We start from the raw sequence: 12,126 nt of genomic DNA on the forward strand, positions 1-12,126 counted from the left end.
TTTTTTTTGACGGATCCGGTAAACTGATCCGTCAAAAACAAACATATTTTACCTTCCGTTGCATTCAGTCTGGCATTAGTCAGTCTGTCTGTTTTGTTTTTTTTTCATTTCAACAGATCCGCTAGAACGGATGTCACAAAGCAGATGTGAACGAAGCCTATGACCGTTCATACGCAAAGTATTATAGGTGCTCCCTCTACTGTTCATTTGTGAGTTAGCATCTTTCAATGCTTGCATAGATAAAAACACAAGGAAGAGTCAGAACATACAGGATACCATTAAAAGTGACTTGCGCAGTTTAATAGCATGGTGTAAATAAGACTGAGAAGAGGTCAGTTCTTTATCATATTGCTGGGAGAACAGAGAGCCTTGTGCGTTGCAGCACCGAGGAAGATCTATTGAAGTTGTATTCCTGTAGCAACGCCCATGCACGTAAACTACAGAACGTAGAAAACAAAGCCTGCACCACGATCATAGCCTCTACTGCTCTACAGTCACACACAATTTCTAGTTCATCTAAGAAAATAATCTCATAATACAATTTAATACATCGAAATACAAGAGGCCACTTGTTCATCATGTTGAAGGACTATAAAATGAAGGATGAAGAGACTGCAACGCTGGAGGTAGACACTCTTGTTTAACCGTTTCTTGATGATCACCAAGACTATAAATTTTCTTATAAAGTAAAAACACATAAATAAAATCCAAGAGGTTGATTATTGTGATGCTTTGGAATGAACAGGTCTTAGCAACATCTCATCCGTATCACACAAGGTACATCCAGTCATTGGAAGTGCGGCCATACTACGGGATGAAAAAAAAAAGGATTGTGTTATGACTGTACACAAAAATTATTATAATCAGACTTGTATTGTCAGTCTATGAGGGAAAATGAAGAAAAAAATCTTGTAAAAAACTTATAAACCAGCTAAGACCCCCTGCTTAGTAAGAGAGGACAAAGCCACTGTCCTATCGTCGTACTTAAAGGGGTTTTCCACGTTCTGACAACTGATGACCTATCCACCAGGTCATCAGTATATGATCGGTGCGTGTCCGACACCCGGACCGCATCCCGAACCGCCACTCCGGCTGCCTCTGTGCACCGGACAATATTGGCGGAAACAGTTGGCTCCGGTCAAAGAATAGCGGCCAAGCTGCAGTTCTGCTCCCGGCTCCACCTACTGCATACCGTTCCAAACATCTGATGCACGGAGTCAACCGGAGTGGCGGAACAGTGCGGGGTCCGGGTGTCTGACACACACTGATCATATACTGGTGACCTATCCGGAGGATACGTCATCAGTTGTCAGAAAGTGGAAAACCTCTAGAAGTGGAGAACTTTAGATGTAGTAGGGTAGTACATTTATAAATGCCAACTGCAATTCCCACCCCAGCTCCGAGGGAGAGGAAGATGGTATCAAGCACCCAGTACAAGGTCACAGATACTTATTTTTTCTCTTTATGCTGCACTTACAGAGGGGGCAATAACACGTCTGACTTGGTGACAGTATTTAAACTGATGCGTGTTTTGTTGGATGTAGGTAAAATTTTAGTTAGTAGGGTTGGAAAAAAAAGACACATGTCCATCAAGTTTAATCAGAGTAGAGGATGTGGAAAGGGGTAGGTTTACATTTTAGAACTTTGCTTCCACCTGTTAATCGAGAGGAAGCAAAGATAGAACCATAAGGGTACCACGAGGACGTCCACAGAAAACACACAGATCCTAATATTTAACAACTACACTGTCAAATCACATTATTATGACCAGCAGCTAATATCCAGAGTAACCGCCGTGTGCAGCACGGACAGCAGCTAGACGGGCTGGGAGTGACTCAATAAGGTGCTGGTAGGTGGTCTCAGGTATCTGGAGCTATGCGGACTGCAGTGCGTCCCATATGTGCTAGAGGGTGCGTGGGGGAAGATCCATAGAGCGGACAAGACGATCGAGGTGCTCCCACAGATGCTCTATTGGGTTTAAGCTTGGCGAATCAGGGGGCCAGGGAACTACTTGGAATTCTTGGTTGTGCTCTTCCAACCACTGTCAGACATTTCTAGCCGTGTGACATGTCGCATTGTCTTGCTGGAAGATTCCATTTGCCCCAGGGATAACAAACAGCATGTATGGGTGACGTGATCTGCAACGATGGATTCATACCCTAATCAGTGCAGAGTGCCTCGCGCGTGATGAGTGGGCCCAGAGAATGGCAAGAAAAAATTCCCCAGACCATAACGCTGCCGCCACCAGCTTGTGTTCTTCCAGCAATGGTTGCAGGGTGTTTGTGCTCTAATGTTTGTTCTCTAATGTTTGTCACTGGCACGCCAACGTCCATGCGTTCGTTGAAGCAGAAAATGTGACTCATCGGAGAAGGCAACCCTTTGCCAATCATCGGTGGTCCAAATCCGATACTGCCGTGCAAATTGAAGCCTTCTTTTCCGATGCACCTTTGTTAACATAGCAGCAGTGACCATCCGTCTGCTTCGGAGCTCCATACACAGTAGGGTTTGCTAAACTGCTGTTTTAGACACACATCTGGTAGCCCCCTGGTTGATTTGCAGTGAGCTGCTCCACTGTAGCGTGTCCTTCGGCCCTCGCACACCTATGTAGCGGTCAGTTGCCTCTCACATCAATGGCACGTGCTGCTCCGCAGTTTTAACGTCAGTTATTTCCAATGGTGCCGTTTGCCCACTCACAATACACTTTCACCACAGCAGCACGGGAACAGTTCACAAACTGCGCGGTTTGACAAATACTGCCAACCTTGGCCTGAAAACCAATAATCATGCCTTTTTGCAACTCTGATAAATCGCCTCTTTCACCCATGGCAACAATGAGTAATTTGTGCTCAGACAGCCTATCATACACCTTATATACCCACCAAGCCGGCCCACGACACATCACTTCCTTCATGGGCTACACGCTGCCGACGTCAAAAGTAGGAGGTGGTCATAATAATGTGACTCGTCTGTGTATTGTCAGCTGGTCTCATCCGGGGGGGATGTAAATATTCACTTATTACATTCACAAAGAGTTTCTATAAAATAATTGTCCAGAATATAGCCCACTGTTTGAAAAAGAAGGGGGGAAACCAAGATGTGGAGGAGAGCAAATAAGAGGAATCCCAGAGTTATCAATCTAAGTACCTTTAACAGGAGAACAAGGATAACCTTCAATAGAGCGCTGCAATTGAATTTTGACAGCAGATATTGCAAGAATTTGGCTTCTAAGAGTTTGCAAGTGTTTGTCATCTACAATGTTATAAATATGGAGTGTTCCTTCCCTGCCTGCTGGGAGGGCACTAGAGAAGAATCTGGGCAGGACACGACCTGCTTCTGCAGAGCATTAGAAATGTGTGTAAAGAAACATACCTGAATGTCTGTGAGCTCTTTCAAGAAGCGTTTGGCCAGGTCAGGTCCATTATCCATAGTTGGTATGAGGTAATTCTGAAAAAAGTAAAAAAAGTACACCTATATCAATCAAGTAAAAAGAGGAATATAGTCTTGCAGAACATATACCGTGTAATAAAGCTTGCCATACATTCATAAAACGTGGAGGACATAGAAGGAACTCTGCGGCAGATTTTCCCTTTAAGGCCAGGATCTCACACACAGTTTTGATGAAGTTTTTGGCTCTATTTTTTTTAGCCAAAGCCAGAATAGGGATCCAAAAGGAAGAAAAGGTATAAAGAAAAGACTGATGCATCTCCTTTCTTTTGTGTCCAGTAGCATCAAATCTGTGTGTGTGATCCCAGCCTTAGGCGGACGGCCAATTTTGAGGGATTACTTTTGACCCTTCTATAGAGTAGAATCAAGGCAGTTACCCACATTGCACGTATATTGCAGGAAACACTAGAAATGTTTTGGAGGGCCCCATACATGCACCTTGGTAACCCCTACTTATATACTATGTATTTATGTGGTCAGTGTAAAGTTGGTCATGCACATTAGTTAAAACTCCGCCTACGACAATCTAATCCTCCATGACAATCTAATGTGTATGGGGTCTCCCGACTCTCCGATTACAGATGTTGGGGGAAAACGATCAGGCATGTTGGATTTTAACATGCCCGATCCTTTGTTTCTGTGGGAGATAAGCCGCTACCAAAGGTGTCTGTCAGCAGATTATTCCACTCTCCCCATTGAAATAAAATAGCATGCTTGACGGAGCTGGGCGTACATGTTTATGGTGGAGTCGGAATAAATAGTCATGTTTATGGTCAGACCGTGACAAAAACGAAGCTAAAAGAAGATGGACATTACAACAATCCTAAACATACTTCCAAATCAATCCTAAAGTACTTCAAAAAACAAATACTAAGGGTTTTGGAATGGCTGTCCGTCCTCCGAAATTGCTGGATAGATCTAAATAATGTTGCACATGCAAGATGAACACAGAATCTAGAAGTGTTCTGCAAACAAGTGTGGGAAAAAAATACTAAAATAATAAGCTAGCGACATGAAAGGTTCAAAGTCTAAAATTTCTGCAAAAACACACACAGTCCTAGGGAACCTATCAAGCCGATCATGTAGTCCAATCTGCCGCGCAGCAGGTTATAGAGAAGGAGAAGATGAGAAGAATGGAAAATACAGTTTTGTACAGAAAAATATAGGATAGCGTGAATTTCATTCATTTAAATCCATGCTCATTCTGGGCTAAGGAGTCCAGTGGGTGGTCCTACTCAACGATTGACAGCCTTCCTGGTGTGTGACTAGAGAGATAGCTGTCAATCACTGGGTGGGACCGTCCGCTGGGTGGGACTTTTAAACCCAGAATGAGAAATTATTTCAATCAATAAATTTATTATACTGAATCTTTTCCCACAAAGCTGTACATCAATCTACTCAGTTCCTCCTGCTCTATAGCATGCTGCCCGCAGATCGCACAGCATGTTCAATGTGGCAGCTTTACTGTAATCCATCATCATTGGGACTAGACTATCAAATATTCTACGTTATTGGTACTCCTCTTCAGGATACAGCCTAAAAAAAAAATGAAAACACAGAAAATATACTACTATAACCATGCTCTGTCCGTCTGGTCTTGTAAAATTGCACATTATATTGCAACTCTGGGCTGGAAATAAGTGCCAAATTAAATGAATTTCACTGTATACATGTATTTTACATTCTCTATGTCTGTGTGTCTATTAGCACACGCATGCAGAACTCACTTCTCTGTTATAAAATATCCGATTAACAGGGCAAACCACACAGGCTGTCCCTGCGCCGAAGATCTCTTTCACTCTGTTCTCTTGTAGCCCTTTGACCACATCAGCCATTGTAAATGTACGTTCTGAGACCTTAAATTCACCCTGCAGGAGACAATACAGAAAAGGATATAAAAGTGCGCACTCACAAGACTGGCATTTTAGCAAATTATTACTTTCCTACTATAGATATTGATGGCATATTATTGTAATACACTATAAATGTCTGATTGGCACAGATCGGACCTCTGGGACCATCACCCATTCCAAGAACAGGGGTGCCTGCTCACTTGGCTGTCCCTGTATCTCCCATTCACTATGGTGGTAATTTATGATTCAAGTCAATTCTTCGCTGCTAAAAATCTATTTTTTTCCAGCACTGCAACAGATATTCTAATTTATGGGAATTTCTAACAAACACCAAAAAGGGTTGAAGTGCATTAGCCAACAGCGCAGCCCCTTTTAGTATCAGTGGGAGAGGCGGCAGACCGGACCATCCACTTATGAAGCATTGAACCTTACCCCCCCCCCCAATTTTCTAAGCTTAGCATCTGTAGCTAATGAAGTATCTACTGACATGATCAAGACACTTTCTTACTTTTCATTTATTACAATGTAGTGAAATTCTGAAATGTCACCTGTAGATCTTAAACTAACCCATTGTTGTGCCAGATCCAGCAAACTTTGTCTGGTCACTCCAGGGAGGATTAAACCGCTGAGTGGTGGAGTCACAAGTTCTTTCTCTACAAAGAGATGGAAAAAAAACATTACTAAAAATAGTCGCAAAATACATTAAAAGGGTAACTAAACGTTTGACCAGCTTCTGACATTTCATAGTGACATGTCAGAAGTTTTGATTGGTGGCGGTCCGAGCAAGGAGACCCCCACCAATCGCAAAAAAAACCAAAAAAAACGGCAGAAGCGCTCGTGTGATCGCTCAGCCACTTCTTGTCTGTTTGGATTTTTCCGGAAATAAATGTATCAGAGTACGGACTTAATCGAAAATCTATGAGCCTGTACTCCGATACATCGGCTTTCCGGAAAAAGCTATTTACACAAGTAAAGACACACAAAGTGAAGTAGCTGTTCATCATTATTCCACCATTACTCCTATTCACTTAGCCCATGGATGAGTCTTCTATGTATGTAGGTCATGTACCCTGTGCCTAACTCAATGCTAGAATCATGACGGACGCCATGTTTAGTGGTAATCCATTAGCCTGATGCACTACACAGGACTAATCTATGGACTATACCATTCTACTGCGACAGGGGCCTCGTGCACTATGAGAAAGGTATATGAGCAGAATTTCTAACACATGGATATTAGAAAACTGTATGATTTCCTATTCTATAAAATCAACAAATTAAAAAAATTAAAAGCGGACGGCCCCTTTAAACATTATAGGGAAACGAATAACCAAAGATCTGTGTTATCACTATTGTGTTACAATAAGATGTGCGTTCTCTACCACACACACAGAAAGCATTATTTTTATTTTTCTATTCGTAGGACTTTTGAATGTGTAAATACAGAACTGTAAACTTAAAAGGGACTGTCCCATATTCTCTATTAGTGCATATAGGCACATAGAGCAGGGGGTTCTCCGCTTAGCCAGAGTGAAGAGCATTTGAATTAACGCTGTAAAATAATTTTTCCTGCTGCCGCTTCCCCCGGTGATATTGACGGATCATCAGGGGTTTCAGGTCCAAATCTGTGGCAATCAGAGGATTGGTGGCTGGCAGCACACTTTTGAGAAGAGCTTGTCAAGTTGAGATAACCCCTTCAAAAGGCTATGGTTCATCAAAAATTACCTGCAGTTTATCCTCTTAGTGACCAGGCTTATTTTAGTCTTAAAGGGAACCTGTCACCAGCATTTCACCTATTGAACTCCCCTCACCCCCTCGATGCCACTGCAGTCAAAATTTCATTGGCGTTATCTCCTCTCCTAAACTCCTCCTCCGACCGTAAATAACGGTCTGCAAACATTTCACACCTTTTATGGTAATAATCTGGCAGTCTCGTTCGTTCCTCTTCTTATGAAGATGAAAACTGGCCCACCATGAACGCCAAAATCTTGTCTAAGATAGCGCATACGCCAGTCATGTATGGTCCGATACCCTTCCCTGCTATCGTCCGGGCCCCAAATCTAATTACTGCGCATGCGCCGCTATGGTGTCCTATTGTGCGCACGCATCAGAACAGGACATTGATCCGCAAACACAGGATTTCGTGTGTGCTGGGGGGAGGCTATAAGCGGTCAATCAAAAGTTTACTCAGAAAGGCTTGAGGAATGAAGATATGGCTCTTTTATGTTTATTAGCATACTGTATGTAACAGGAACACTAAAAAATTGAATACTAAAAAGGTACAGAGAATACTTAAAGGTAATGTGTCGTTTTTTTTTTAGTTAAACAATTAGTGTACATTGTTAGTGTATAAGTGATTAAACATTGTTCTAATTTTTTTAATTTTTTCACGAGCCAGGAAATATTATAGATTAGATTCTAATTTATAACATTTCCCAGTGCTGGTCACTAGATGGAACAATTCCCAAAATTGCAGCATTGGCATGTGGTAAAGCAACCACATTGCTTTATGCTGCAAAATTTGAGAAAACTCACTCGCTCTAGTGAGCTCTCAGAATCCCCCCCTCCTTTATCCTGGCTAGTGCCGGGAGAAACGAGGGGATTGAACGGTCAAACCTCCTACACTGTGTGTCGCCATTTTTTGAGCTAATACACAGTGTAGTAGGTTAACATACACTAGTAAACACACAGTAAAACACGTACATACACAGAAATAACTTACCTGCTCCTGCCGCCGCCGCTCCCTCCGCTCCAAGTGCACAAGTCCGGAAGCCACGACCGGAAGTAGTAATCTTACTGTCCGGCCGCGGCTTTCGGTCCACAAGAAAATGGCGCCGGACGTCGCTCGGCCAAAGACCTTCAATTTGGACTGTGTGGGAGCGGCGCATGCGCCGTTCCCACACAGACGGCGTACAGCATAGTGGATGGACTATGGGGCTGTATGTGCCGTATATCCATGTCTGTATGTGTCGTTAATCGACACATACAGAGATGGAAAAAAAATGGCAGCCCCCATAGACAAGAAAAAGTGAAAAAATAAAAAAAGTAAAAAACACAAACACACAAATAAATAAAAAATGTTTTAATAAAACACTAAAAGCAAATTGATATAAAAAAAAAAAAATTCGCGACACTCGTCCTATAAAGGTAAGGTTACACAAAAATAATTTTTCACCCACTTCCACCAGGTATTGCTGATTTAATAGGTGAAATGCTGGTGACAGGTTCCCTTTAAATGGGTTTTCACATGAAGGACATTTATGACATATCCACAGGATATGTCATAAATGTCAGATAGAGGAGGGTCCCACCTCTGGGACACGCACCTATCTCTAGAACGGGGCCCCCTAAACCCTGTTCTACCGCTCTGTGTTACGGCTGAAGCGTGTGATTTCTGACCATGAAGAAGAAAACAGAGTAGCTCGCTGAGCTACGCGGTTTCTGTAACTCCCGTAGTAATGAATGGCAGTTATGGAAGCAGCGTAGCACGCGAGCTACGTTGTTTCCGTAACTACTATTCAGTTCTATGGGAGTTAAGGAACCAGCATAGCTCAGCGAGTTCCGTAACTCCCGACCATGTAATCAGTAAGTTGCCGGGAGGCAGCACGAGTACAAAAAGCTGGAACGGGGTTTAGTGGACACCGTTCTAGAGATAGGTGCAGGTCGCAGAGGTGGGACCTGCATTTGTCTGACATGTATGTGTATGTCACAAATGTCCTTCTTGGGAAAACACCTTTAATGACCAGCATTCTTTTTTGTTTTTTCACTTTCGCATTCCAAGAGTCATAACTTTTTATCTTTCTGTCAACATAGCCCTATGAGGGATTTATATTTTTTGCGGGATGATTTGTAGTTTTCATTGGCAGAATTTTTGGGTACATTTATATTACATAGTTAGTACGGCTGAAAAAAGACACATGTCCATCTAGTTCAACCATATTGAATAACTGCTAACTTTTTTTGGGTGGGGGGGGGGGGGGTTGATAAAAAACAGCTATGCTGCCAACGTTTTTTTTTTTTAGTTTTAGATTTCAGCCGCACACGTTTTTTTAGGGGGTTTGGGGGAAAAAAATTGTGCCGTTTTTTTGTACGGCGTTCACTTTGTGGTTTAAATAACGTGTTCACTTTATTGTTTGGGTATTTACGATCACGGCGATATCATATATATGTTTGTTTTTTTTACACCGTTACAAAATAAAACTTATTTTTATGGAAAAATTGTTTTATTTTATGTACTGAGCAATTTATTTTTGAATAACTTAACTGTATTTGAAAAATTTTGTCCCGCTTTAGTCCCGATCTTTTGATCACTTATATAATGCTTTTGTAAGCTCAGTATACCAAAGCATTACTGCCTGCCAGCGTATAACTGACAAGCAGTCTATTAGGACATGCCTCTGGCACTGTTTAATGGGCCATACAGTCATAGCAGGCCTGGGGGCTTTCATTAGACTGCCAACTGCCGAGCAGGTAGCTCATTCTGTCACTCATTGATGTACAGTGAACGTGACCCCCGGCCGCCATTGGGTAACAGAGTGAGCTACCTCTTTCTGTCAAACCACTTAAATGCCAGGGTCACTGCCCGGGACCTGTACCTGCAGCGGTGGTGAAGGAGCCGCCTGTATTAAGACCGCATGGATCTCCAGAGCGGGGGGACTAGATAAGTAGATCTTTGATCGTGGAGTGCCTTCCCTTGTATTCTCAGCTTTTTCCATTCTAAGAGCTCATGGTAAAAGTAGACACCACCAATGTGACTGTCATATCAGAAGATCATAGTTTTATCCAAATACAAAACTTGCCTCCTTGCTCATTGATCCAGTACATGAAGAAGTTCATGGTACCAGCTTCGGTCACTTGGTGGTCATCACCGTATAGCCATAGTACTTGCTGACATCCTTCCTTTGTTGCTTCGTGTTGCACATAAATTGTGGGCCCATAGTTTCTGTGTAAATATTCAGGTATCATAAATATCATATTGCATAAAACATAAAAAAAAAAAAAACAACTGTCCACGGTCGAAGTTGCAAAACCAATTATGGCTATAGCTAGTGCAGGGTGTCTTTTGTATATACATTAAACTGTACAAATGACGGACCCTATTGTAAGGCCATAATGGACATAGATCCAGGATCCTTGGATTCATACAAGAAAAATAGCGATTTAAAAAAAAATTAACATAAAAGTAACTTAAAAGCAAAAGAATAAAATGTAAACACTCTATGGACGTCCCACATACAATTTTTTTTACTGTAAAGTTAATCAGAATTTTTTGCAATTTGTAAAAATGTGCAGATTTTTTGTTCCACACAATCATAAAAATCTTGTGCAAATTTTTACATTTTCAGCTGTGCTTCCAACAATAAAAATGAATAAATAGGAGCTGTAAAAACCTATGACTGCTCTCAATGAGGTATTATAGGGTATTCCTTGTAAAGCGAAATACAGAAATACAGAGCTGTTTACTCAAGAACATGCATCATAAAATTATATATATATATATATATATACACACACACACACACACACACACATACCACCACAATGTACAATATTAAACAGTAAATGAGTATAGAAGAAGCGGTTACTTACCCACCCAGTTTGTAGTTTCCTACTCCCCCATTCCAGGCACGCACGTATTTTGGATCTGCCAAAAGTGAAACTGGAGTAAAACCGCCTCCTGGAAAGTATGGTCCTACAGGCCCAATGATTACATACAATAATGCATGGTTGGACTTTGTGACTCCAAGTGATGGCTGCAAAAAGATCGCAGATTCATTAAAAAAAGAGTCTGTTTTTCCTGTTGAATTAGGCTTGATTGGTGCAACTTTAAAAACACTTTATTAAAAATTATTTTTACTTTTTGAGATACAGCTGCTTTGTATACTGTATATAGAGCAGCTGTATCGTGCGTTAAGACCTGAATCCGTCAGGTCTGCAGCACTGACGGGTTCAGCGAAAGCCGGTACGGATCCAACTGTTATTGATCACATCTAAGTTGTGAACTTAGATGTGATTGGTAGCAGCTTGATTCTGACGGTCAGAGACACACAGGAGCCACTGTCACTGAACCAGTCAGTCCCGCGGACCTGACAGATACAGGTTTCAGCACTAGATACAGCTGCTGTATACAGGATACAGAGCAGCTGTATCTCAAAAAGTAAAAAAAATAATTAATAAAGAAGTATTTTGAAAGTGGAACCAATTACACTGATAGACATTTTTATTAAAAATGATATTAAAAAGGTGCACAGAGACTTTAACTTACTTATATTCTAATGATTTGACAGGTATAAACTGGCCCAACCTCTTACCCGCTATGAGTTTTACATTATGCATCTCTCACTGTACAGGATTTTCCAACAATGTTGAAAAATATTGTATGGTGGTAAAGTAAAGTTGCATGCGCTCAAACTACAAGAAATAGCATAGATTCTGTTGAGAGTACAGTAGCGTACATATAAAAGACTGATAAACAAGAAAATAACACTGACAGAACAAGCCTCCCTGTGATCAAAACGGTTATAGTATAAAAGAGAAGGGGGGAAAAAAAAAGAAGGTTGTGTTTACAATAGTGAAAGATAGAACATCTAAAAAACAGGAAAAAAACAAAACATTTTACGATTAACTGGGTTATATGTATACAGCAGAAGACATATAGCCCCCTATGTAGCAGTTACAAATTACTGTTATTTGATGCGTCATCCATAGTGACACTTGTGACGGGTCGTCCTTTACAATGTGCAGCAACTTTGTTGTAACAAATCCCATATGCTTTGCACACACAACAACCATACAAGTTATAAAAACAATACATAAAATGCATAAGAGT

The 12,126-nt window shown here is 41.4% G+C and overlaps 1 protein-coding gene across 3 annotated transcripts in view; it reads right to left on the reverse strand.

Moving 5' to 3' along the window:
- Nucleotides 1-273: 273 nt before the first annotated feature.
- Nucleotides 274-12,126, reverse strand: part of LOC142662066 (branched-chain-amino-acid aminotransferase, cytosolic-like) — a 43,702-nt gene continuing 31,849 nt past the window's right edge. For all 3 annotated transcript variants that reach the window (XM_075839937.1, XM_075839935.1, XM_075839938.1), the window contains exons 6-11: nt 10,887-11,050; nt 10,097-10,239; nt 5,865-5,950; nt 5,172-5,312; nt 3,370-3,444; nt 274-807 (exon numbers count right to left, since the gene is read on the reverse strand). In XM_075839937.1, the coding sequence (XP_075696052.1) occupies nt 769-807; nt 3,370-3,444; nt 5,172-5,312; nt 5,865-5,950; nt 10,097-10,239; nt 10,887-11,050 (648 nt within the window). In that variant the 3' untranslated portion in view covers nt 274-768. The remainder of the gene's footprint in view (nt 808-3,369; nt 3,445-5,171; nt 5,313-5,864; nt 5,951-10,096; nt 10,240-10,886; nt 11,051-12,126) is intronic.

The sequence above is a fragment of the Rhinoderma darwinii genome, chromosome 10 (assembly GCF_050947455.1).
Source record: "Rhinoderma darwinii isolate aRhiDar2 chromosome 10, aRhiDar2.hap1, whole genome shotgun sequence".
Lineage (NCBI taxonomy): Eukaryota > Metazoa > Chordata > Amphibia > Anura > Rhinodermatidae > Rhinoderma > Rhinoderma darwinii.